Here is a 24,711-nt window from a genome sequence, read left to right on the forward strand (position 1 = left end):
CTCCCTCTTGAAACCTTTCATCCACAACCGCTTTTCTAAAAAAAAGTCATCTCACCTACTCTCATCTCAGGTACCTCTGATGTTTATGTTGTTAAAGAGATTTTAGACTCCAAGTTTATCAGAAGAAAAAGTTTTTTCCTTGTGGATTGGGAAGGATTCAGGCCATAAGAGAGGTCTTAGGAGCCGCAGGACAACATCTTGGATGTGACCTTATCCAGAAATTCTTGTCCTCCAAAAAGAGGGTGAGACCTAAGGGTGGGGGACTGTCACGGTGAGTGCTCCACTCAGGCGCTCCGACCGTGAGCGCTCCAGTCCGGTCCTCCGACCGTGAACGCTCACTGCCCCGCTCTCTTGCCCGGGCCGCGAATCACGACCCGTCCCATACCTGCTCCTGCTCCGGTCTCTGGTTCCCGATGCGCGTGCCCCCGTCACCTGGGGCGCGCGTGCGCCAGCTGCCTGAGATTTAAAGGGCCAGTGCACCGCTGATTGGTGCCTGGTCCTTCTGCTAGTTTATTTAAGGCAGCTCCGCCCCCTCTTCCCTGCCGGATCTTCAGTGCCCCATGGCCTGAGATTAAGCATTTGTCTGTTGTTTGCCCGTGTATTGACCCATCCAATAGTTATCTGACTACGCCACCTTGCCGCCTGCCTTGACCTTCTGCTAAGTCTGACTACGCCTCTGCCTCTGCCTCATTCTTCTGTACCTCGCTTTGCCCAGCTACCCGTGTGGTCGAGTCATATTGGGGGTAGCGACCTGGGTGCCGCCTTCCGCAGCAAACCCATCCTGCCTTGCTGCGGGCTCTGTTGAAGACCAGCAACATCTTAGACTCTGCTCCCCAATATGGCCCAAGTCATCTGCCACACAGGTCAGTGGATCCACATCCAGCATCTTTACAATTTTCAGTGAGGACTCTAGAATAGGCAATGCCCACACTCATCAAAAGTACAAGAAAAGTATAATAAGGTATAATTATATAGTACCATCATATTTACCTGCTATATTTATTTTATGTATAGTAGATAATACAATTTTACGTATATTTGTAATGTACTCTGGTTAAGAAGAGATGTATATTTTTAGGTGAATTTTTTTTTTATTTTGTCCCTGCAGTTATTGTCAGTGTGTCTGTGTGCAGAGACATAACCTAGGAGGTTTGAGCAGAACAACAGGACTCTGTGCAAGCTTCTAGCTTGTCAATCAGCCTGCTGTGTGAGCAGGGGACATGTCACAGAGCCTTAGTGTACAGAGCACCGCTTGTCCTCAGTGCACAAAGCCCTGCTTGTCTACCCACACTTCCTGTATTTTGTCTCTCCACAGACACACAGTCAATAGCTACAGGAACAGGACACATTTTTTTCACCCAAAAAATATACACATTTTTTAACCAATGTATATTACAAATATACATATAATGTTATCTACATAAAATAAAAAGTTTTTGCAATTGACAGGTACACTATAAAAAGAACATTTACTATTCTCTATCTCTGCATATGGCAAGAAAGTAATGCATTTAACCCACATCGTATAGCTCATGCTACTACACAATATTAGCAGTCTCAACCTAGGCCATGATGTTCTTAATCCCTAACCTTCTCAGAATTCAATTTCTTTCTTTTTAGATGTGTTACAACTGTCCATTATTGGTTCATCCCAACTTTTTTTCGCAACATAAGGCCCCATGCCCTTACCACAAAGACATAATTACTCTAAAAATCTAGAGATGTTGCTTTTTCAATCTCTGGATATAGAAAATACATTCAACCCCATACATGTAGGTTACCATAATAAGGTACTAACCAAGTTCTCAGTCTTAACCATATATTGCATTAATGGCAAGAGACATAGTTGCCCATTATTTTCCTTAATTTTGACATTAACCCCTTGCCGCAGAATACCAGGTTTTTACTACACTGCAGCACAGGAGGGTTATGAAGCGAGCTCAGGAGCTGAGCTTGCATCATACCCACATGGTCCCGGCTGCTATAAGCAGCCAGGACCCGTGGCTAATGCCGGACATCGTCCTTCTGGCAGATGTCCGGCATTAACTCTTTAGACGCGGCGATCAAAGTTGATCGCCACGTCTAAAAGTGAAAGTAAAACCATCCCGGGAACTCAGTCAGGCTAATGGGGACATCACGATAAAATCGCGATGTCCCGATCAGCTGGGACGCAGCAGGAGGGTGCCTTACCTTCCTCCTGCGCATCCGAACAGCGATTGCTGCAAGCCTGAAATCCAGGCTTGAGCAATCAACTGCCGATGACACTGATCAATGCAAAGTTATGTCTTTGCAGTGATCTGTGGAAAAGATCAGTGTGTGCAGTGTTATAGCCCCATATGGGAGCTACAACATTGCAAAAAAAAGTGAAAAAAAAGTTAATAAAGATCATTTAACCTCTTCCCTCTTAAAAGTTTGAATCACCCCCCTTTTCCCATTAAAAAAACCAGTGTAAATAAAATAAAACTAAAAATATGTGGTATTGCCGCGTGCGTAAATGTCTGAACTATAAAAATATATCGTTAATTAAACTGCAAGGTGAATGGCGTACACGCAAAAAAAATTCCAAAGTCCAAAATAGCATCTTTTTGGTCACTTTTTATAACATAAAAATATGAATAAAAAGCAATCAAAAAGTCTGATCAAAACAAGAATGGTACCAATAAAAACTTCAGATCACGGCGCAAAAAATTAGCCCTCAAACCGCCCCATACATGGAACAATAAAAAAGCTAAAGGGGTCAGAAAAGGACAATTTAAAACATATACATTTTCCTGCATGTAGTTATGATTTTTTTCTGAAGTAATAAAAAATCAAACCTATATAAGTAGGGTATCATTCTAATCGTATGGACCTACAGAATAAAGATAAAGTGTCATTTTTAATGAAAAATGTACTGCGTAGAAACAGAAGCCCCCAAAATTTACAAAATGGCATTTTTTCTTCCATTTTGTCTCACAAATATTTATTTTTCCATTTCGCTGTAGATTTTTGGGTAAAATGACTGAGGTCAGTACAAAGTAGAATTGGTGGCGCAAAAAATAAGCCATCTCATGGATTTTTAGGTGCAAAATTGAAAGGGTTATGATTTTTAAATAGTAAGGAGGAAAAAACGAAAGTGCAAAAACGGAAAAACGCTATGGGGAGATTTATCAAACCTTGTGTGGAGAAAAAGTTGAGCAGTTGCCCATAGCAACCAATCAGACTGCTTCTTTCACTTTTCAGAGGCCTTTTCAAAAATGAAAGAAGCAATCTGATTGATTGCTATGGGCAACCACTCAACTTTTCCTCTGGACAGGTTTTGATAAATCTCCCCCTATGTCCTTAAGGGGTTAATTATGGAATCCCTAACTAAAACAATGGCCCTGATTTACTATTGTAAACTGTTGTGCACCAAAATGTGGCAGAATGTGGTACATTGCACCACAAATTGTGCCTGGGCCAGAATTTGTGATGTAATGCTACAAAATTAACCTACAAACACAACAAACCCAAAAATGGTGTGGTCTCCCTGAAAAGGGGAGTGGTTGGGAAATAAAGGGGCATGTTGTCACAATCCAACCTATTTGCTATCCAAATCACAGAAAAGCCTGTGGATAAACGGTTGTGAAATTTTCACCTAGAAAAAGATGGTCAGAAAATATTCCCGACTTGTGAATCTGGCAATGTTTCTGAACAATGTGCATTGAAAAAAAAAAACAATTTTTTTTCAAGCTATTTTTTTTAGCTCCTTTGGAGTTTCTTTTTACACTGTGTGAACATACCCTATCTGTACACATTTTGGCATGGCTTGATTCTGAGAGATAAAACGGTTTGTTCTGCTTATGTGTAGTCACTTCACAGTCATTTGCAGCAAAACGTGTATAAGATATATTTTTATGTTATATATTGTTAAAAAATACAATATTTTTGTATTGAAAAGTTGTTCATGCAAAGTTTTACTGCCCAATGAAAACTTTAAAAGGGAAAAGAACAGATACCTAACTGCACACATTATATACTTCTGTATAACATCACATATAATAATATAGAATACAGTAGGTTGACATAACCTTTGTCTATACATCTTTAAAATATTATAATTTATTGCATGGACACATAACAGTATTGAACAACTAGCAATTAACATAGCCAAAGTTTTTCCAGAACTGTAAAATGTGTTTATTTATATTCAATGCTCACCTAAGAGACATTATCCAAGCAAGATATATAAACTGAGTTATATGCACTTACCCTACCATTGCCTATAATTTAAATGGACAACTGGAATAAATATAGATGCATAATACAGTGTACATTGTGAATAGTGACCTCCAGAATCCAGGGAATCCTTGTCAACACACATTGTATAACAATGTTCACATCCTCTTTGTTAAATATTTAATTAATAATACACCCTACTGAAGGATATCAGAATATAGTTGAAATTGCAATTTCAGTTGATATTTTGTCTTAAACTTTTACTTTTGCATGTTATCAATTTAAATAGTGTTTTCAAAACAACATTAACCCCTTCACCCTTTAGGGACTTAGCCTATTTTCCCCTTAAAGGGGTACTCCGCCTCTAGACATCTTATCCCCTATCCAAAGGATAAGGGATAAGATGTCAGATCGCCAGGGTCCCGCTGCTGGGGACCCCCGGGATCTGCGCTGCGGCACCCACCTGTAGCGGCTTCCGGAACTTCTGGAGGTCCTCACGCTAAGTTCATCCCGACCACGGGGGCTGAAGATCGTGACGTCACGACTCCGCCCCCGTGTGACATCACACCCCGCCCCCTCAATGCAAGTCTATGGGACAGCGGTCACGCCCCTCCCATAGACTTGCATTGAGGAGGCGGGGTGTGATGTCACACGGGGGGCGGAGTCGTGACATCACGTTACCTAATGACTTCACGTTATAAAGAGTGTCTACATATTGTATCAAAATCAAACCACATAATTCCTCATCTCTATGGAAACAATATTAAAAATTCCATATAACAAATTAAAAAGAACAATTATTCAAATTGTATACATATCTTTTCTGTATGTCTTTACTGTATTTATATTTACAATTTTACATCCATAATATAAGATAAACAGTAAAAACTGAAATACCAGAAATAGAACTTACCTTTCTAGACTGTATTTCTTTCACATATAATGGAAGAAGAAATTCAGATACACCTTCGAGCCTTATTCCTTTCTTGGTAATTCTTAAATTTCCCATGCCATCCTGTAAAGGTAATATTTAGACTGTTTACACATTTTACAACAGTCTCAATGTAATAAATGAAGACATATAGATATTTCTTATAAAAATATGCAAGGAATTCCCTAACATATGTTTATCCTATTTGGAAAAAACAGAAGTATGTAAAAGTATGCACACTATACAGCGATTGCACAAACATATTAATAATATTCCACATATTTAAATTAGATGTATGCATATATTATCTCTAGTCTAAGAAATATCTTCTTTAGTCATAGATTCATTTGACAAACAAACATGTAAGGCAGAAATGTTGATCGGTTATTTCTAGAGATGAGCGAATCAAAGCTGATAAACCCGAATTCGTTACGAATTTCATAAAAAATTAATTAAACTTCATTTAGTGCCGTCCAGGCTCCAGGGCATCTAAAATGGCAGATCCACATTGCAGTACATGGGGCAAGGAATGCTGGGAAGGCATTAAGGCAGGTAGGCGGGATGGCCCTGAATCACATGCAGGATGCAGCCTATCAGCAGCCAGTCACCCATTTGATTCCACAGCCCTATATAATCAGCAGCCATATTGCGGCTCGTCACTTAATTCGTTACAATGCAAAGAGATAGGACAGATAGCCTGTGTGTCTGTTACACAGAAAAGCTTATTCCAGCAACATTTCACCTCCTAGTCAGCGTTCTGGTGGACAGAGAGTAGTGCTTCTTTTTTCACTGAAAAGTATTTATACTGCAGCCATTAACCTCCCAGTCACTTTCTAAAGCATACTATTACAGAGAGGGGCAGATAGCTGTGTGTTGCCTCATACATTTCAACAAGTTGCCTCAACTTCATAAACCTTAGCAGAGGAAGCCGGAATAATCTGCTGGTTATACTAGTCTTTAGACGGTATAATACCCAGCAGTCCATTCCTAATAGTCTGTGCAATTTTGCGAGTGTGTACTGCTGGTGCTGTGCAAAAGCGCCCTTTAGCGCATTTTTCTGCCCTCATAAGTGCATACCACATACCTACATCTAAGTAGTGTACTATTTTGTACCTGTTAATCTGTCAAGGGCCTACACACTGTGAAGGACTGCCAAAAGTAATCAATGGCTGGTGTTTTACTCCAATATATTTACTAAGCATACTGTAGCGCATTTTTCTACCCTCATAAGTGCATACCACACACCTACATCTAAGTAGTGTACCATTTTGCATACCACATAAAACCATTTAAGTAGTGTACTATTTTGTACCTGTTAATCCGTCAAGGGCCTAGATACTGTGAAAGGACAGTCAAAAGTACACACCTATTGTTGTTCTAGACAAATATTGTTTTAAGCGTAGTGAAACGTATTGTATTCCCCTCATATACGCACTAAGTATGTCAGGCAGAGAAGTGCCTGGATGTGCAAAGAGGAGTGGCAGAGGCCTAAATTCATCAGGCAGAGGTTGCAGCAGACTAAAGACAAGTGGCAGCAGGAGTCGCAGCGAGAAGCCTGAGCTCCTGGTATCAGCTAGCAGTCGTGTCTCGACCAGCAACCCATCTGCCATCATCGATTGGTTAACACGGTCATCTACTTCATCACAAGTGACATCTGATACCCCCAGTCAATAGTCGGTGGGTTTGTCAGACACAACCCTCAGTTGGAATGGCCCGGGAGCAGTCCCTGTCCTCCCATTGCCTCTGTCCTATGCTGTTCCCTCCCCTAAAATAGTATCTTATGTTGTTGGTTCAGCTCCACTATTCAGTGAGGATGATCTAGTCAGCAGCTACTCCCCAGCCAATAAGTGGAGGAGACATCTGCCGCTTCCCCTGCTAGGCGGGCAAGTAGTGATGAGAGTGACAATGGAGGCGGTGTTGCCAGGGTTCAGGGCCATGAAGCAGATACTGTTGAGGAACCTGAGGAGGACATCAGTGACGCGCAGACACTTGTTGATGATGATGAAGCCGATCGCAATTGGGAGCCGGGAGTAGAAGAGGCTTCATCATCATCAGGAGAAGAGAGTTGCAGGTTGCCCGTGAGGCAGTAGCTGAGCCAGCAAGCTAGTAGCATGGATGGCAGTTAGGACGGTGGCAGAAGTGGAAATTCTGGAGCCAAATGTGCCCGGGCGAGACCGCCTGCCTGTTTCGCAGCAGCCTACCTTCCCGGGAGGTAGTAGAACAGGTGGTTCCAGGAGAGGGAGGCAGCAGAAGTCAATTAGTGCAGACTATTGGTGGTAAAATCATCTACTCAGCGGTGTGTCAGTTTTTCATTAAGCATAAGGAGGATGTTCACATAGCCACATGCAAAATATGTCGGCAGAAGGTGAGACGTGGACAGAGTCCTAATGTTGGCACCACGGCCCTGCGTCAACATATGCTTCGCCACCATAAAGTGGTCTGGGAGAACTGTGGCTCTGATGTAGTGGTCCAGCCTGCTGCATCACCCAGTGGCACGCCACTCCCTCTTTCAGGCAGCAGAGGGCTTCACCACCTCAGCTGAAGGAAGCTGTGTGTCATACTCTCCTTCTGTCGCTCCAGATGCTCCTCCTACTTTTAATCAGCCAATCCGCCAACAGCCCATCGGCAAAGCCATGTCAAAGAGACAACAGTATGTGCCCACTCATCCAATGGCACATAAGCTGCATGTGCTCCTGTCCACGTTGCTGGTGCTGCAGTCCCTCCCTTTTCAAGTGGTGGACTTTGCACCTTTCAGAGAACTGATGGCTTGTACAGAACCGAGGTGGAGAGTGCCAAGCCATCATTTCTTTGCGAAGAAGGCAGTATCAGCCCTGCACAATTTTGTGGAAGAGAAGGTAGTTCAGTCCTTGAGCCTTTCGGTGTGTACCAAAGTGCACGGCAGAGCTGACATCTGGAGCTGTAACTATGGTCAGGGACAATGCATGTCCTTTACTGCTCACTGGGTGAATGTGGTTCCTGCTCAGCCACAACACCAACTTGGACAGGTCATGCCGCTTCCTCCTCCACACTCTCAGGCCGTTGGTCCTGTGACAGTGTGCGACTCCACCTCCTCATCCTCCACAGAGTCCTCAGCCTCCACTGCCCAGACAAGTCTCAGTGGCCCTTCAGCATACCATGTGTGCAGGGCACAACAGTGTCCCTCTGTTCTTCACATGGTTAGCCATGGCGAACGGAGACACACATGGGAGGAACTGCGAAAAGTAATTTGTAAAGAAATCGGAGCATAGCTTACTCCGCAAAAACTGGAAATGGGAACCATTGTGACAGACAACGGGAAGAACATCTTGCTTGTGCTGCGACTGGGAAGGCTGAACCATGCGCCCTGCATGGCACACATGTTCAATCTTGTTGTGAAGCAGTTCCGGAAGTGTTCTCCCCATTTGCAAGATATCCTAACATTGGGAAAGAAACTTTGCATGCACTTCAGCCACTCGTACACCGCAAAACACTCCCTCCTTGAGCTGCAGCTTCAGAACGGTATCCCCCAACATAGTCTGATTTGTGACATTGCCACACGTTGGAATTCCACCCTCCATATGTTGGACCGACTGTACAGAGAAAAGCCATCACTGATTTCTTGATGATCCAAGTGGATAGGGGTATAGGGGTACTCCCCTTTGAAACTTCAATGTGAACCAGTGGCAGCTCATACGTGACACTTGCTGTTTGCTTAGGTCCTTTGAGGAAGCCACATTATTAGTAAGTTGCCAGGATTACGGGATGAATGACTTAATTCCACTGCTTCATTTCTTACAACACGTGTTGGAAACGATGGCTGGTCACTGGAGACATGGCACCTACATCTCACGGACACTTGAGCCCTGTGGGGGCTGAACTGGAGGAGCAGGAGGGGCACAGTGGAGCACAGTTTAGATTTTGCCAAAGGCGGTTTTTCTATTAATATGACAGGAAAGGAGGGAGGAGCAGCCAGAGGAGCTAGAGGGTTATGAGGAAGGCAAAACAGAGGACCCAGACACCCCATGGCAATATGCAGTAGAGATGGAGGCAGGGAATCCCTCCGATTCACTTGCACAAAGGGCACGATGCATGCTCACTTGCTTGTGTAGTGACAGCCGAATTGTCACCATTTGACAGCGGGATGACTTCTGGATCTCCACCTTATTGGACCCTCGCTACCAACACAAAATAGGGGCCTTTTTTACACCCACTGAGAGGGAGGACAAAGGGACCTACTACAGAGTCCTGTGTAGTCAGTTGGCTGATGCCTATCGGCGCCATCGTCCATCCTCTCGCAGAGGTCCCCTGCGCTCACCTTCAACTGCCATGGCTGCTGGGGAGGAGTGGTGTAGCAGGAGCAGAACCAGCTCCATCAGCAGCAGCCTGAGTCTATAGTCGCTGATGAGTAGCTTTCTTCACCCACATAGTGAAGCAACTCATCAGCACTAGGTAGACCTGGAGCAGGACCTGAATCAGCAGGTGGTGGCTTACCTTGACATGCCCATGCCAACACACCTTGAAGATCCGCTGGACTCCTGGGCAGCCAAACTTGATTTGTGGCCACAACTAGCAGAGTTTGCCCTGAAAAAGCTGTCCTGCCCAGCCAGATGTGTGCCATCAGAGCGGGTGTTTAGTGCGGCGGGGGCCATAGTCACCGCTAGGAGAGACTGACATTTGTAAAGATGAATCAGGCATGGATCATCCAGGATTTCCACCCACCAATGCCTGATGCATCAGAGTAGATTGATCATGGTGCCACACCAACACTTCACAAATATGGATAATGCCAAACAGACTTAAGGCGCTGCTCCCCAGTTTATTCAGCTACTATATGGTCTCTTCATGCTGCCACAAACTCCAGGCTGTGCCATTCAGTCACTAAATGGTCTCCTCATGCTTCAGCCAAATCCAGGCTGTGCCACTCAGACACTATATGGTCTCCCATGGTCTCCCCGTGCTGCATCAAACTCCAGGCAGTCATTCAGCCACTACATGATTTCCTCATACTGATGCCACCTCCAGGCTGTCTCATTCAGCCAATATATGGTCTCTTCTCATGCTTTAGCCAACTCCAGGCTATGCCACTCAGCCACTATACTGATGCCACCTCCAGGCTCTGTCATTGTGCTGCCATGTGACATGTAACTCCTTGTTTGATTTGGTCCTTTGTACCCACACGCCCGGGCACTGGACACTAAAAGTTGGGAGTTAAAATTTAAATTAAAAAATCCTCAATTTCAAAATCTTTAATTTAAATTTAAAAAATCTTAAATTTCAATGGTCTCCTTATGCTTCAGCCACCTCCAGGCTGTGCCTTTCAGACACTATATGGTCTCCTCTTGCTTCAGCAAACTCCAGGCTGTGTTATTCAGCCACTATATGGTCTCCTCATGCTTCAGCCACCTCCAGGCTGTGTCATTCAGCCAATACATGGTTTACTAATTCTGCTGGGCCTGGGCCTAAATATTTTTTTGGTAGCACTGGCTACCATAAATGTTCAATTTAAATTAAAAAATTCATCTTTTAATCTTAGGGATTGTGAAGCTCTATTGTCTACTCATGCTGCTGACAACTCCAGGCTGTGCCATTCAGACACTATATGGTCTACTCATGCTTCAGCCAACTTCAGTCTGTGCCATTCATACACTATATGGTCTCCCCATTCTGCCACAAACTCCAGGCAGTCATTCAGTCACTATATGGTCTCTTTATACTGTTGCCACCTTCAGGCTCTGTCATTGTGCCACCACGTGACATGTGACACCTTGTTATATTTGGTCCATTGTACCTACACGTCTGGGCCCAGGACCCTAAAACTTGGGAGTTAAAATTTCTATTTCAAAATCTTAAAATTCAATGGTCTCCTTATGCTTCTGCCAACTCCAGGCTGTGTCATTCAGACAATATATGGTTTATTGATGCTGCTGGGTCTGGGCCTAAAATTATTTTTATGGTAGCACTAGCTACCATAAATCTTCAATTTAAATTCAAAATTTATCTTTTATTCTTAGGGATTGTGAAGCCCTATTGTCTACTCATGCTCCAAGGCTGTGCCATTCAGACACTATATGGTCTCCTTATGCTTTAGCCACCTCCAAGCTGTGGGTTTTGTAGTCATACATTATTAGTTCAAAGTAAACTCCGGGACATTAAACTTTGGAATCTAATATAAATCTTAAATTTAAATGAAAAAAAAAATTTGATGTAATATTTTCAAGACTTAGGCCCTATGATCGTTGATGTCATATTACCTGTGGAATTATCACAAGAATCCAATGAAACAGCTTGCTTGGAGCGATAACAATGAGCCATAACTAATTAAATGAAACATTTGCACTTTTATAGTCAGGGGGGTGTTGAGAGGCAGGGACTAGAACAGGTGGTGTCTCCCCTGACAGAGGACCGCCAGCTCGATGCTCACCAGAATGGGTTCTCAAAAACTTTAAATAACTTCTAATTAAATTAAATAAAAATTACATGAAAAAAATCTCTTTATCCTCTTCAATTTTGACACCATATGGTCTCTCTGCTGCCACATCAACGCTCCGCAGCAGTAATTCTAATAGCAATGCCTGTAATCTGCATGTCATACTGAATAACAGTATTATTTCACTTACACAGCACACTCCTATGCATGTTAGGACAAGGCAAAATGTTCTACACCCCTATTGAGGCTCTCTGTAGGCCAGAAATAGCAATTTTTAATACAGATTCACCGCAAATAAATTCGACCCGTAACAAATTTTTTCGGAAAATTTGTTGAATTGGCCAAAACGAACATTTCAAAAGTTCGCTCATCTCTACTTATTTCTTATGTATCTGTTTGTGTCTCTTTGAAGGGTAACATAATTAGCGCGAATATCCGAAATGCAAATTTTTACTGCAAATATTGGCGCTTCTCAATTTCACGAATATTTAGAATATAGTGATATGTATTCATAATGACGAATATTTATTTATTTTGTATTTTTTCAAATATTCACGAATATGCAAATATTCGCGAATATCGGCACTTCCAGTCAGAGGACACCAATCCCTTCCTTCTTTTAGGTGAAAGATATAATCTCGCATGCGCACTATGCGAATTTCATTACGAATTTTCGCATGAAAAAAAAAAGAGAACAAACATAGCGAAAATGCGAATTTCGCTAAATATTGCACATTTTAATATGGCTCCTGCTCATCAATAACATAATGTGAGGGATACCTGGTAAGAGGTGTAAAGTGGGAGTAGGGTTGGAAAAATAGCAGCTTATATTCAAGGTGCATGTTGAACTGTTTTCAGTCTCATACATGAAACACAAAAATATTATCTTTGTCTGGATGGTTGGATTATTTTGTGTATTTTGGAGTACAAAATACTCTGATAGTTTGAATAAGCTTTCTTTTTCAACTGGCGGTGCCATCCGATGTGTCCAACCATCTGGTGTCTAAATTGAGATGCTGGATGGTTGTGAACTGTCCCATTCAAATAAATGGGATCAGTTCTAGCATCAGTTTCCCTCCGATACACGCAGAAGAGAAACTATGCCAGACACTGGACATATGTGAACCCAGCCTTAAATGGGTACTCGGGAGGGAAAATAATGTTTTCAAATAAACTGATGCCAGATAGTTATACAAATTTGAAGATTATTTAATTTTGAAAATCTTAATTCTTCTAGTACTGCTGTATACTATCGAGAACATTGATGCATTATTTCCAGCCTGACCACAGCTGCCACCTCTGTCTATGTCAGGAACTGTCCAGAGCACGAGCAGATCCTTATAGCAAACCTCGCCTGCTTCGGACAGTTCCTGACATAGACAGAGGTGGCAGCAGAGAGCACTGTGGCCAGACTGAAAAGAGCTACCCAACTTCCTCTGTAGCATACAGCAGCTGATCAGTACTGGAAGAATTAAGATTTTTAAATAGAAGCAATTTACAAATCTGTTTAACTTTCTGGCACCAGTTGCTTTGAAAACCTTTTTTTTCCTCTGGAGTACCCCTTTAAAGTTTTGAACCTCACCTCCTTGAGTGGGGTTATTCTGTTGGTTTATTAGATGTGGCTTTTCCAAAAAACCCTTCAGGTGAGCATCGTCCTCTATTGTTTGAAATATATTACCCTATAAGCCAATCTGTCTTTTTTTTTTTTTGTGCTTGTTTTACATATACAGATTTAAAATTGATCTATTATACGAACCAACATAAAATACCACATTATCCAATATTGTCTCGTAACAATCATTGCTTTTTCATCATTCATTTTATTATTCTCTGCTAAATTTAAATGGAAATTCTGTTAAAGCAAACTGAGTTAGCATTATGGTAGTGAGCTTTGAATGAAATATACTAGATTTTTTTGCGATTTTCCCTGAAACTAGATGAATATATAATTAATGCCAAGTAAAATATACCCAAGATCCTTATGTCACTGGATTTTATTGAGGGAAACCAATTAATCTAGCTTTAACAATGAGCTGTTTATTTTAGTCTTCTGAAAAATATTGCTAAGAAAAACCTAAACATGTATTCTTCATATTAACTCCTTGCGCACAATGATATACATGTGCATTATAGAAAGTCATTTGTTAAGGCCCATTGCAAAATAAATGCACCCTTCCTCCCTTTTTCTAATGGTTCAACATATCTTGACATTTGTTTCATAAGATTCTTTAGAATACTAAGGATTCTGAAGGATGATACAAGAAATCTAGTGATCTCTGTTCTCTGTTTCTCCTAGCCCCCTTTATAAAAAAAAATAAAAAAAAATAAATAAAAGCCTATTTAATTAAAACAATGTTATTTATTAATTTTTTAAGTTCACCATACAAATACACATTTAGTGCCACGATAATAATTACTAATAAATTATAAGTGATATTATAATTTTAACTGCAAAGTGCATGGCATAACAAACAATGGGGGGTTTGCTGATTTTTCCACCTCCATGAAAAAGATAATACAAATTTTACCCCCAAAAGTGCCCATACTTTGCACAAGGATTAAGTATGGTTCTGGAGGGAAGTGCATTTAACCCCTTAAAGTCTGAGTGTTTTTCCATTTTTGCACTTTTATTTTTTCCTCCTTACCTTTTAAAAATCATAACCCTTAAAATTTGCACCTACAGATCCATATGATGGCTTGTTTTCTGTGCCACCAATTGTACTTTGTAATGACATCAGTTATTTTACCCAAAAATCTATGGTGAAACCAAAAAAACATATTTGTGGGACAAAATTGAAAAAAAAAAAAAAAAACATTTTGTAAATTTGGGGGTTTTCCATTTCTACGCAGTGCATTATTCAGTAAAAATGACACCTTATCTCTATTATGTAGGTCCATACAATTAAAATGGTACCCTACTTATATAGGTTTTATTTTGTTTTACTTCTGGAAAAAATCATAACTACATACACAAAAACTTATACGTTTAAAAATGTCCTCTTCTGATCCCTATAACTTTTATTTTTCTGCATACTGGAATTTATGAGGGCACATTTTTTGCACTGTGATCTGAAGTTTTTATCGGTACCATTTTTGTTTTGATGGGACTTTTTGATCGTCTTTTATTCATTTTTTTAATGGTATAAAAAGTGACCAAAAATACTCTATTTTGGACTTTGGGATTTTTTTTACGTGTACGCCATTGATCATGCGGTTTAATTAACAATATATTTTTATAGTTCAGACATTTACACACGGCGATATCACATATGTTTATATTTATTTTTATTTACATCATTTTTTAAAGGGAAAAGAGGCGTTATTCAAACTTTTATTAGGGAAGAGGTTAAATCTCATTTATTAACTTTTTTGACACATAAACCTTAATGATGCATGACGTACTTTTACGTCCTGTACATGACCACAAGCATTGAAACGATGCTTCGGTCATGTGCAGCAGTTCCCGGCTGCTGATAGTAGCCAGGGACCTGCCGGTAATGGCCGTCATCCACGAATGCGAGGATGACTGCCAATAACCTCTCAGAAGCTGTGATCAATACAGATCAATACGGGAGTGCGGTCAGAAAAATGCCTCCGACGTCTTCTGCTCTGGTCTGAGATCGAGCAGACCAGAGCAGAAGATGACCAATAACACTGATCAATGCTATGCCCTATGGGGACTATTAAAGTATAAAAATTAAAAAAGTAAAAAAAAAAAGTAAAAAAAAAAATCGAAAAATCCCCTCCCCCCAATTAAAATGTAAATTGTCAAATTTTCCCCATATTACATCCAAAATGTGTAATTTTTTTTTTAGAAACATATTTGGAATTTTCATATGCATAAATATCCGAACTATTAAAATATGATGTTAATTATCCCGTACGGTAAACGGCGTGAACGTAAAAAAAAAACTATTTCCCAAATTGCTGCTTTTTTTATAACATTTTATGGAAAAAAAATTTGCAAAAAAATGTATTAAAAGTTTTATATATGCATATGTAGTATAAAAAAAAGTTCAGGTCACGGCACAAAAAATGAGCCCTCATACCGCTGTTTACGGAAAAATGAAAAAGTTATAGGTCAGTAAAATAATTTGGTTAAAAAGTTTGGGATTTTTTTAAGTGGTATAATAATAGAAAAGTACGTAATCATGGGTATCATTTTAATCGTATTGACCCACAGAATAAGGAAAACAGATCTATTTTACTGTAAAGTGTACAGCATAAAACAAAACCTTCCAAAATTAGCAAAACTGTGGTTTTCTTATAAATTTCCCCACACAAATAGTATTTTTTGGGTTGCGCCATACATTTTATGGTAAAATGAGTGATGTCATTACAAAGGACAACTGATCACGCAAAAAACAAGCCCTCATACTAGTCTGTGGATGAAAATATAAGAGTTATGATTTTTAGAAGGCAAGGAGGATAGAATTAAAACATAAAAATAAAATTGTCCTTAAAGCCCAAATGGGCTGAGTCTTTAAGGGGTTAAACTTTTATAGCCCCCATAGGAGACTATAACATGCAATCCATTGATTGCATACACTGATCAATGCTGGATCTCAGGCATGGAGCAATCAAATGACAATCGGATGCTGAGGAGGAAGGTAGGGACCCTCTTTGCATCCGCACAGCTGATCGGGACACCACAGTTTCACTGCGGCGGTCCCAATCAGCCCAACTGAGCTGCCGGGATGTATTTTATTACATTTTAGACGCAGCGATCCACTTTGATCGTCAGGTCTAAGGGTTTAATACTGGACATCACCGTGATCGGTAATGTCTGGTATTAGCCACGGGTCCCGGCCATTACTAGGTGCCTGGACCGACCCGATATGACACAGGGTCAGCCCGTGATCCCACATTATATTGCAGGAGTGGGCACAGGGTATACAGGTATGCTGCTCGTCCTTAACAGGTTAAAGGAAAACTGTCATTAGTGTCACCACACTGACTTGTCGGTAGAGGCAGGTAGTGAGCATGACACTAATGATAACCATACTTACATGCCCCCTTTCCCAGGTCTTGTTGTCCTACTATCTTCCTCCGTTCCCTCAGTTCGGCTGGCAGGCGTTTTTCCGTTTTTGCATTTTAATTTTTTCACCTTCTAAAAATCTTAACGCTTTCAATTTTGCACATAGAATTCCATATGATGGCTTATTTTTTGCACCACCAATTCTACTTTGCAGTGACATTAGTCATTTTACCCAAAATTCCACGAATCCACGAAAATGAAAAAAAAAATTAGTTGTGCGACAAAATTTAAGAAAAAAATGTCATTTTGTAACTTTTTGGGGCTTCCGTTTCTACGCAATGTATTGTTCAGTAAAAATGACACCTTATGCTTATTCTGTAGGTCCTTATGGTTAAAATGATACCCTACTTATATAGGTTTGATTTTGTCGTACTTCTGAAAAAAATCATAACTACATGCAGGAAAATGTATATGTTTAAAATTTTCATCTTCTGACCCCTGTAACTTTTTAATTTTTCCTCGTATGGGGCAGTATTTTTTGCACCGTGTTGTGAAGTTTTTATCAGTACCATTTATTCATTGATCGGACTTTTTGATCGCATTTATTCATATTTTTATGATATAAAAAGTGACCAAAATACGGTATTTTTTGACATTGGAATTTTTCTGTGCTTACGTCATTGATCGTGCGGTTTAATGACCAATATATTATGTTTGAAGTGTAGAAGGGTGTATCTGTAGGAAATGGGCAAACTGTAGATGCTGTCATGGTAGATTTGAAGGCAACACTATAAGGCAACAGTGCTAAACACTTCTAAAATCTCGCCAAGCTTATATATAGATGACAAGACTGTTACTCTAGACATACATTGGCTACATAACAAAACTCAAAACATATAGGGGAACATTTATCAAAGCATTTAGTAGTTTTTTTTTTTGCTTAAAATTGTCGCAAAAAAGACGCACTTTGGCCTACGCTCTTTTTCCTGCAACTTTTTACATGTTCAGTGTCCTAAGCAAAAAATAAAAATCTTGCTTACCAAAGCAAAAAATGATTTTTGACTTGCAGTGGTCAGAGATTTATCAAGTGCGAAAGTTGCAAAAAAGTCGCATTGCATGAAAAAAACCTACTAAATATACTCCAGCTCAGACATGAAGCAGAAAAAGCCACTACCAAAGCAAAAAAAAAGAAAAATTGCTTACCTGAAAGAAATTTATCAACAGGCTGAAAGCAGTTGATAAATAAGTCACATATAAGCAAAAAAATTGTAAGAAAAAAATAACTAAAAAGAGGAATAAATAAGCAAACATTGATAAATGTCCCCCATAGTGTTGATAGCAGTTCCTTTTCACAATAATACATCACAGTAATATTTATTGTATGCAGTTTAAGGGGTACTCCGGTGGTGAACGTATTTTTCCTTTTTTTACTTACCCTATTTGTTTTGTTTCCTTTCTATTCTTGTTGTTTAGGCAACTCTATTTTCATTCTTTGTTGTCTTTTTATCCCCCACTTTGTTTTCCTATCTTTGCTTCTATTTCCTGTTTCTTGCTGTGCTGAAAACTGCAAATCCAAGCATGCCACATGCCTTGCTGTTTTGGGGGGGCTCCTTTTTTCTTTGTTCCGCACTTTACCCATCCTAGTATCTTCCCGGGTCGGCCCCCTTATACACAGCACACTAATATAAATCAGCCCTGGTTGGGATACACTGTCATACACACAAAAGGGACTACAACTCCCAGCATGTGTCATTCAGGAGTCTTCAGTATAACACCAGCATGCTGTCTCTGTAGTCTCCTGGGGGTTGTAGTTCACCACACCTCTGTAGGGCATACACCAGTGTTTCCCAACCAGGGTGCCTCCAGGTGTTGCAAAACTACAACTCCCAGCATGCCCTGACAGCCATTGGGCATGCTAGGAGTTGTAGTTTTGCAACAGCTGGAGGCACACTGGTTTGTAAACACTGGTGTAACGTGATGTGTATGCTGAATAGGCTGGAGCAGTGTTTTCCAACCAGTGTGTCTCCAGCTGTTGCAAATCTACAACTCCCAGCATGCCCAAAGTCTGTCGAGGCATGCTGGGAGTTGAGGTTTTGCAACAGCTGGAGGCACACTGGTTTGTAAACACTAGCATACACACACATAACAGGGACTACAACTCCCAGGATGTGTCATTCAGGAGTCCCCTCCCCCTTCACATATAGAGATCATTCCCAGTATGAGATTTATTCCTTCAGTCCATACATCCCCAGTCCGTGTACCTTGTCATCCTCCCCTTCAGATAAAACACTTTTCTTCACTGTGTTCCTTCTCCTTTGCAGACCTGCATCCTTAGAATACAGAGAAGGGGGAGGGGAGGAGCTGTGTACTCTGGCTTCTCATGCAGACCTCCGGGAGGGGGCGGGAGATGAGGGGGCATGGCTTATTTCTCTTATGAAGACAGAGGGAAAAAAAAAGCTATGACATCTTGTCCACAGCAGACTCAGAACATGGCCGCTGTGGACAACAGTAAAAGAAAACCCTCTGATCTACAGAACTTCCTGCCCAACAAACAAGTAAGCAAAACACACACATGCTGCCAAAACATATAACACATGTATATTGCAAAAAATCAAAGCTGACAAAGAAGATGCCATATAGTCAAAAAAAATTAAAGTGGTACCCTTTAAGTATTCAGAGATCTACCTGCTACTGACTACAGATGTATAAGTCAATGTTTATCAGTATTTTGAACCTGTGCTTATTCCCCCATATTACATTGCAGCTTGTCTGCATCCCACTGGGAACTAGTATTTTAACTAGCTCTTGTATTCATAACAGCCTCCTTCTTGAATTATTGAGAGGACATCTTAACTTCCCTATATTCATTTTATATGGAAAGAAGGGGAAATTGTGGTGTTAAATTAAAATGAACACTAACACTATTATAATAAATTCCTGCAGTAACATTAGAGCTGTAATTTAAGATGACATCTTTTTCATTTCTATGAACTAATTACTTTTATTGCTCCTTTTTTTGGTTTACAATTACTCACATTTGTATGTAAAACATGGGATGTAGGTTCTAAAGGACTTTTTAAACAATAGATTTTAATTAAAATTTCAAAGTTATGGTATTTAAGTAACATTAACAAGATATGCTTTTCATATTAAATACTGACATGTGGGTCATTATAAGAACTCAGTATAAAAGAATTGTCCAATAATAATTGCACATAAAGTAAAACTCAAAACAAAGTCAAATATTACCTTTGGCATATCCTTAAAGAAGCATTTGTGCAATTTTTTTTTTTTTTTTTGTACAGCATAGCTATTATTAGAGAATAATTTAGATCTTCTTGTATATGACCTTTGCTTAACCTTTTTGCTAGTGTGGTGTGCATTTAAAAGGTTCAATTTTGGTTAACAAATGCACAATGATGTGGGTTCTGCAAAGCCTACATTTACCATCAATCCTCTGGCTTTGGCTGGGGTGTTTGATTATTACAGCTGGTCATGTCATAAGGCTGCTAGTGCTGGAGATCACCCATTGGATGCATAAGTGGGTTGGTGTCAGTTCACACTGTGGAGTTATAAAGTTTTTAAGTTGATTCTTTGTTGGTAGAAATAAAACCTAAACTGAGGTATAGAGACCATGGAAACAATAACAAATTATATTGCTATAATTTCAGGGGAGTGCCATTTAAAACTTCACTTTTATTGGTATGTATTAAGATACACCAAACTAAATAATATGTGTCAAAAAAGCCACCACCAACAAAATCAAAAATTAGTCGGTTTGCAGGTACCACACTTAAGTGGATTTACTCATGCTACACCACATACTCTATTTCTTGCCTGGATTGAAACCCAACATGTTTCTGCCCAAGTATTGGAGGGTCCTCAGGAGTATTACCCAGCAGGTATATGAGTCGGTAATTATATTATAGCAATATGCTGCAAAAAATTATTATATTGTGGCTGAACATATTTTATATAAGAGGGGCACCCGATACTTGTGCTCTCCCTCTATTCCAATAGACGGCAGAGAGCAGAGCCCAGCGTGCCTAAAAAGAAAGTATAAGCACAATAAATACATTACACATTGACAATGGTCCCTTGAATGTTTGGGTGCTGATGCTTCAGTTCAAAGAGTCACACTCACTGTTGGTGCCCTAGAGAAAAAACATATAACAATATGCTGTTTTTGATCTGTCAAGGATACCTGAATAAAGAAACTAGGAGAGTGCCGCTAATGGACTACTTACGATTCCGCCGTTCATCCGAAAGTCTCCGGTGTAGCGCCAACCCGCAGTGGCGGGGAGCTGTCTATATTTGACTGCTCTCAGCACTCACTGCCGGAGACTTCCGGCCTCCCACGTCATATACCGGAAGCCCGGCACCACGTCACTGGGGCACGCCTGCCGATGACGTCGCAGCGGGCCGGTCCTGGTTGCGAACGAGGCACACCATTGGACAGCGGTAAAGATGAATAGATTCAAGGTAATTTCGGCCAGGAGGTAAAGACAGTTACCAAGCATAGAAATAAGTGAACAATATAGATGCTGAATCCTAGGTTATACGTTATGAAGGAGATAGAAACTAGTTGTATACTGTGGCACAATAACGGGGAACGGTGCCAGGTGCCTAATTATTATCAGAAGGCACTGAGGTATAGGCCTTGTTAGGCCCCATTCACATGTTATTTTCAACCTATTTTTCAGTATACGTTGGGCTTTTGACAAAATCACTATTTAGAATCCAGAAGAATGGATAAAACAATAGGCTAAACATAACCTTGACAAGAGAAAATATAAAAAGTATCTTTCCCTGGAGATGAGCAGCGCCTTGGAGAAGATTCTATAGAAGTTGGAGAGATTAAGGTCGAGCTGTGGAATAAATTCAGACGCCTAAATTAATTCAGACGCCAGACTAGACCCTTAAATTAATCGGACTCCTGAATTAGACTCTGGGATATGGAGTCTAGCTGCAATTGTGACCCCTGTGATCCTTAGCTATGCCAATGCTCTTCTGTTCTGGGACACACAGTATTTCCATATGTGATATGAGTTTACAGGATTGTCTTGTTTACAGGTTTGAATTATTGTTGCAAAAAGCTTTGTTTCTGTGCACTGTCCCTCTCATTTGACCAGTTATAAAAAACATCACACATACTCATTTACTACATTGACCAGTAGCATATGTGTCACGATGCCGGCTGGCAGGTAGTGGATCCTCTGTGCCAGAGAGGGATGGCGAGGACCGCGCTAGTGGACCGGTTCTAAGCCACTACAGGTTTTCACCAGAGCCCGCCGCAAGGCGGGATGGTCTTGCTGCGGCGGTAGTGACCAGGTCGTATCCACTAGCAACGGCTCACCTCTCTGACTGCTGAAGATAGGCGAGGTACAAGGGAGTAGGCAGAAGCAAAGTCGGACGTAGCAGAAGGTCGGGGGCAGGCGGCAAGGTTCGTAGTCAGGGGAGATAGCAGAAGTTCTGGTACACAGGCTTTAAACACACAAAACGCTTTCACTAGGCACAAGGGCAACAAGATCCGGCAAGGAAGTGCATGGGAGGAGGATAGATATAGTCAGGGACCAGGTGGAAGCCAATTAAGCTAATTGGGCCAGGCACCAATCATTGGTGCACTGGCCCTTTAAGTCTCAGGGAGCTGGCGCGCGCGCGCCCTAGAGAGCGTAGCCGCGCGCGCCAGCACATGACAGCAGGGGACGGGAACGGGTAAGTGACCTGGGATGCGATTCGCGAGCGGGCGCGTCCCGCTGTGCGAATCGCATCCCCAACGGCCATGACAGAGCAGCGCTCCCGGTCAGCGGGACTGACCGGGGAGCTGCAGGGAGAAAGACGCCGTGAGCGCTCCGGGGAGGAGCGGGGGCCCGGAGCGCTAGGTGTAACAGTACCCCCCCCCCCTTAGGTCTCCCCTTCTCTTTGTCCGGTAACTGCCTCCCCTGGGATGAGGACACCGGGAAAGGATGGAGGGATTCCTCAACGGCAGGCAGAACAGCAGGAGTAGGAATGGGGAGAGAGGGCAGAGGGCGAGACCTGGCACGGCGCAGTGTGACACCAGGACGAGGGCCATGAGGGGACACAGGGGCTTGCCTGATGGGACTGGGAGGGGGGGAGAGGCATTTCCTGTGGCAGGCAGAGTCCTTAATGACCTTAGGGGGACCGGATACAGGAGGAACCACAGGGTCACGGCAGGGAGTACTGGGAACCGGTTGAAGGCAGTCCTTGGAACAAGAGGGACCCCAACTCTTGATCTCCCCAGTGGACCAATCCAGGGTTGGGGAATGGTGTTGAAGCCAGGGTAGTCCAAGGAGAACTTCAGAAGTGCAATTAGGAAGGACAAAAAATACAATTTCCTCGTGATGAGGTCCGATGCACATTAGGAGGGGCTCCGTGCGGAAACGCACGGTGCAATCCAACCTGGCTCCGTTGACCGCGGAAATGTGGAGTGGCTTGACAAGACGGGTCACCGGAATGCGGAATTTATTCACTAAGGACTCCCGAATAAAATTCCCAGAAGCTCCAGAGTCCAGGCAGGCCACGGCTGAGAGGGGAGAGCTGGCTGAAGTAGAAATCCGAACAGGCACCGTGAGACGTGGAGAAGCCGACTTAGCATCAAGAGACGCCACACCCACGAGAGCTGGGTGCGAGCGTGCGTTTCCCAGACGTGGAGGACGGATTGGGCAATCCACCAAAAAATGTTCAGTACTGGCACAGTACAGACAAAGATTCTCTTCCTTACGGCGATTCCTCTCTTCCAGGGTCAGGCGAGACCGATCCACTTGCATGGCCTCCTCGGCGGGAGGCCTAGGCGCAGATTGCAGTGGAGACTGTGGGAGAGGTGTCCAGAGATCTAAGTCTTTTTCCTGGCGGAGCTCTTGATGCCTCTCAGAAAAACGCATGTCAATGCGAGTGGCTAGATGAATGAGTTCATGCAGGTTAGCAGGAGTCTCTCGTGCGGCCAGAACATCTTTAATGTTGCTGGATAGGCCTTTTTTAAAGGTCGCGCAGAGAGCCTCATTATTCCAGGATAGTTCAGAAGCAAGAGTACGGAATTGTATGGCGTACTCGCCAACGGAGGAATTACCCTGGACCAGGTTCAGCAGGGCAGTCTCAGCAGAAGAGGCTCGGGCAGGTTCCTCAAAGACACTTCGAATTTCCGAGAAGAAGGAGTGTACAGAGGCAGTGACGGGGTCATTGCGGTCCCAGAGCGGTGTGGCCCATGACAGGGCTTTTCCAGACAGAAGGCTGACTACGAAAGCCACCTTAGACCTTTCAGTAGGAAACTGGTCCGACATCATCTCCAAGTGCAGGGAACATTGCGAAAGAAAGCCACGGCAAAACTTAGAGTCCCCATTAAATTTGTCCGGCAAGGACAGGCGGAGGCTAGGAGTGGCCACTCGCTGCGGAAGGGGTGCAGGAGCTGGCGGAGGAGATGGTTGTTGCTGCTGTAGCTGTGACTGTACTTGCTGTAGTTGTGACTGGAGTTGCTGTGTCATGGTGGTCAAGTACGACAGCTGGTGATCTTGTTGGGCGATCTGACGAGCTTGCTGGGCGACCAGCGTAGGGAGGTCAGCGACAACTGGCAGAGGAACTTCAGCGGGATCCATGGCCGGATCTACTGTCACGATGCCGGCTGGCAGGTAGTGGATCCTCTGTGCCAGAGAGGGATGGCGAGGACCGCGCTAGTGGACCGGTTCTAAGCCACTACAGGTTTTCACCAGAGCCCGCCGCAAGGCGGGATGGTCTTGCTGCGGCGGTAGTGACCAGGTCGTATCCACTAGCAACGGCTCACCTCTCTGACTGCTGAAGATAGGCGAGGTACAAGGGAGTAGGCAGAAGCAAAGTCGGACGTAGCAGAAGGTCGGGGGCAGGCGGCAAGGTTCGTAGTCAGGGGAGATAGCAGAAGTTCTGGTACACAGGCTTTAAACACACAAAACGCTTTCACTAGGCACAAGGGCAACAAGATCCGGCAAGGAAGTGCATGGGAGGAGGATAGATATAGTCAGGGACCAGGTGGAAGCCAATTAAGCTAATTGGGCCAGGCACCAATCATTGGTGCACTGGCCCTTTAAGTCTCAGGGAGCTGGCGCGCGCGCGCCCTAGAGAGCGGAGCCGCGCGCGCCAGCACATGACAGCAGGGGACGGGAACGGGTAAGTGACCTGGGATGCGATTCGCGAGCGGGCGCGTCCCGCTGT

General features: G+C 42.5%; 1 protein-coding gene across 4 annotated transcripts in view; it reads right to left on the bottom strand.

Moving 5' to 3' along the window:
- SGCZ (sarcoglycan zeta) overlaps positions 1–24,711 on the bottom strand; it is a 1,079,134-nt gene that overhangs the window by 183,260 nt on the left and 871,163 nt on the right. For all 4 annotated transcript variants that reach the window (XM_056558613.1, XM_056558604.1, XM_056558590.1 and 1 more), the window contains one exon: positions 5,111–5,212. In XM_056558613.1, the coding sequence (XP_056414588.1) occupies positions 5,111–5,212 (102 nt within the window). The remainder of the gene's footprint in view (positions 1–5,110; positions 5,213–24,711) is intronic.

Source organism: Hyla sarda, chromosome 1 (assembly GCF_029499605.1).
Source record: "Hyla sarda isolate aHylSar1 chromosome 1, aHylSar1.hap1, whole genome shotgun sequence".
Lineage (NCBI taxonomy): Eukaryota > Metazoa > Chordata > Amphibia > Anura > Hylidae > Hyla > Hyla sarda.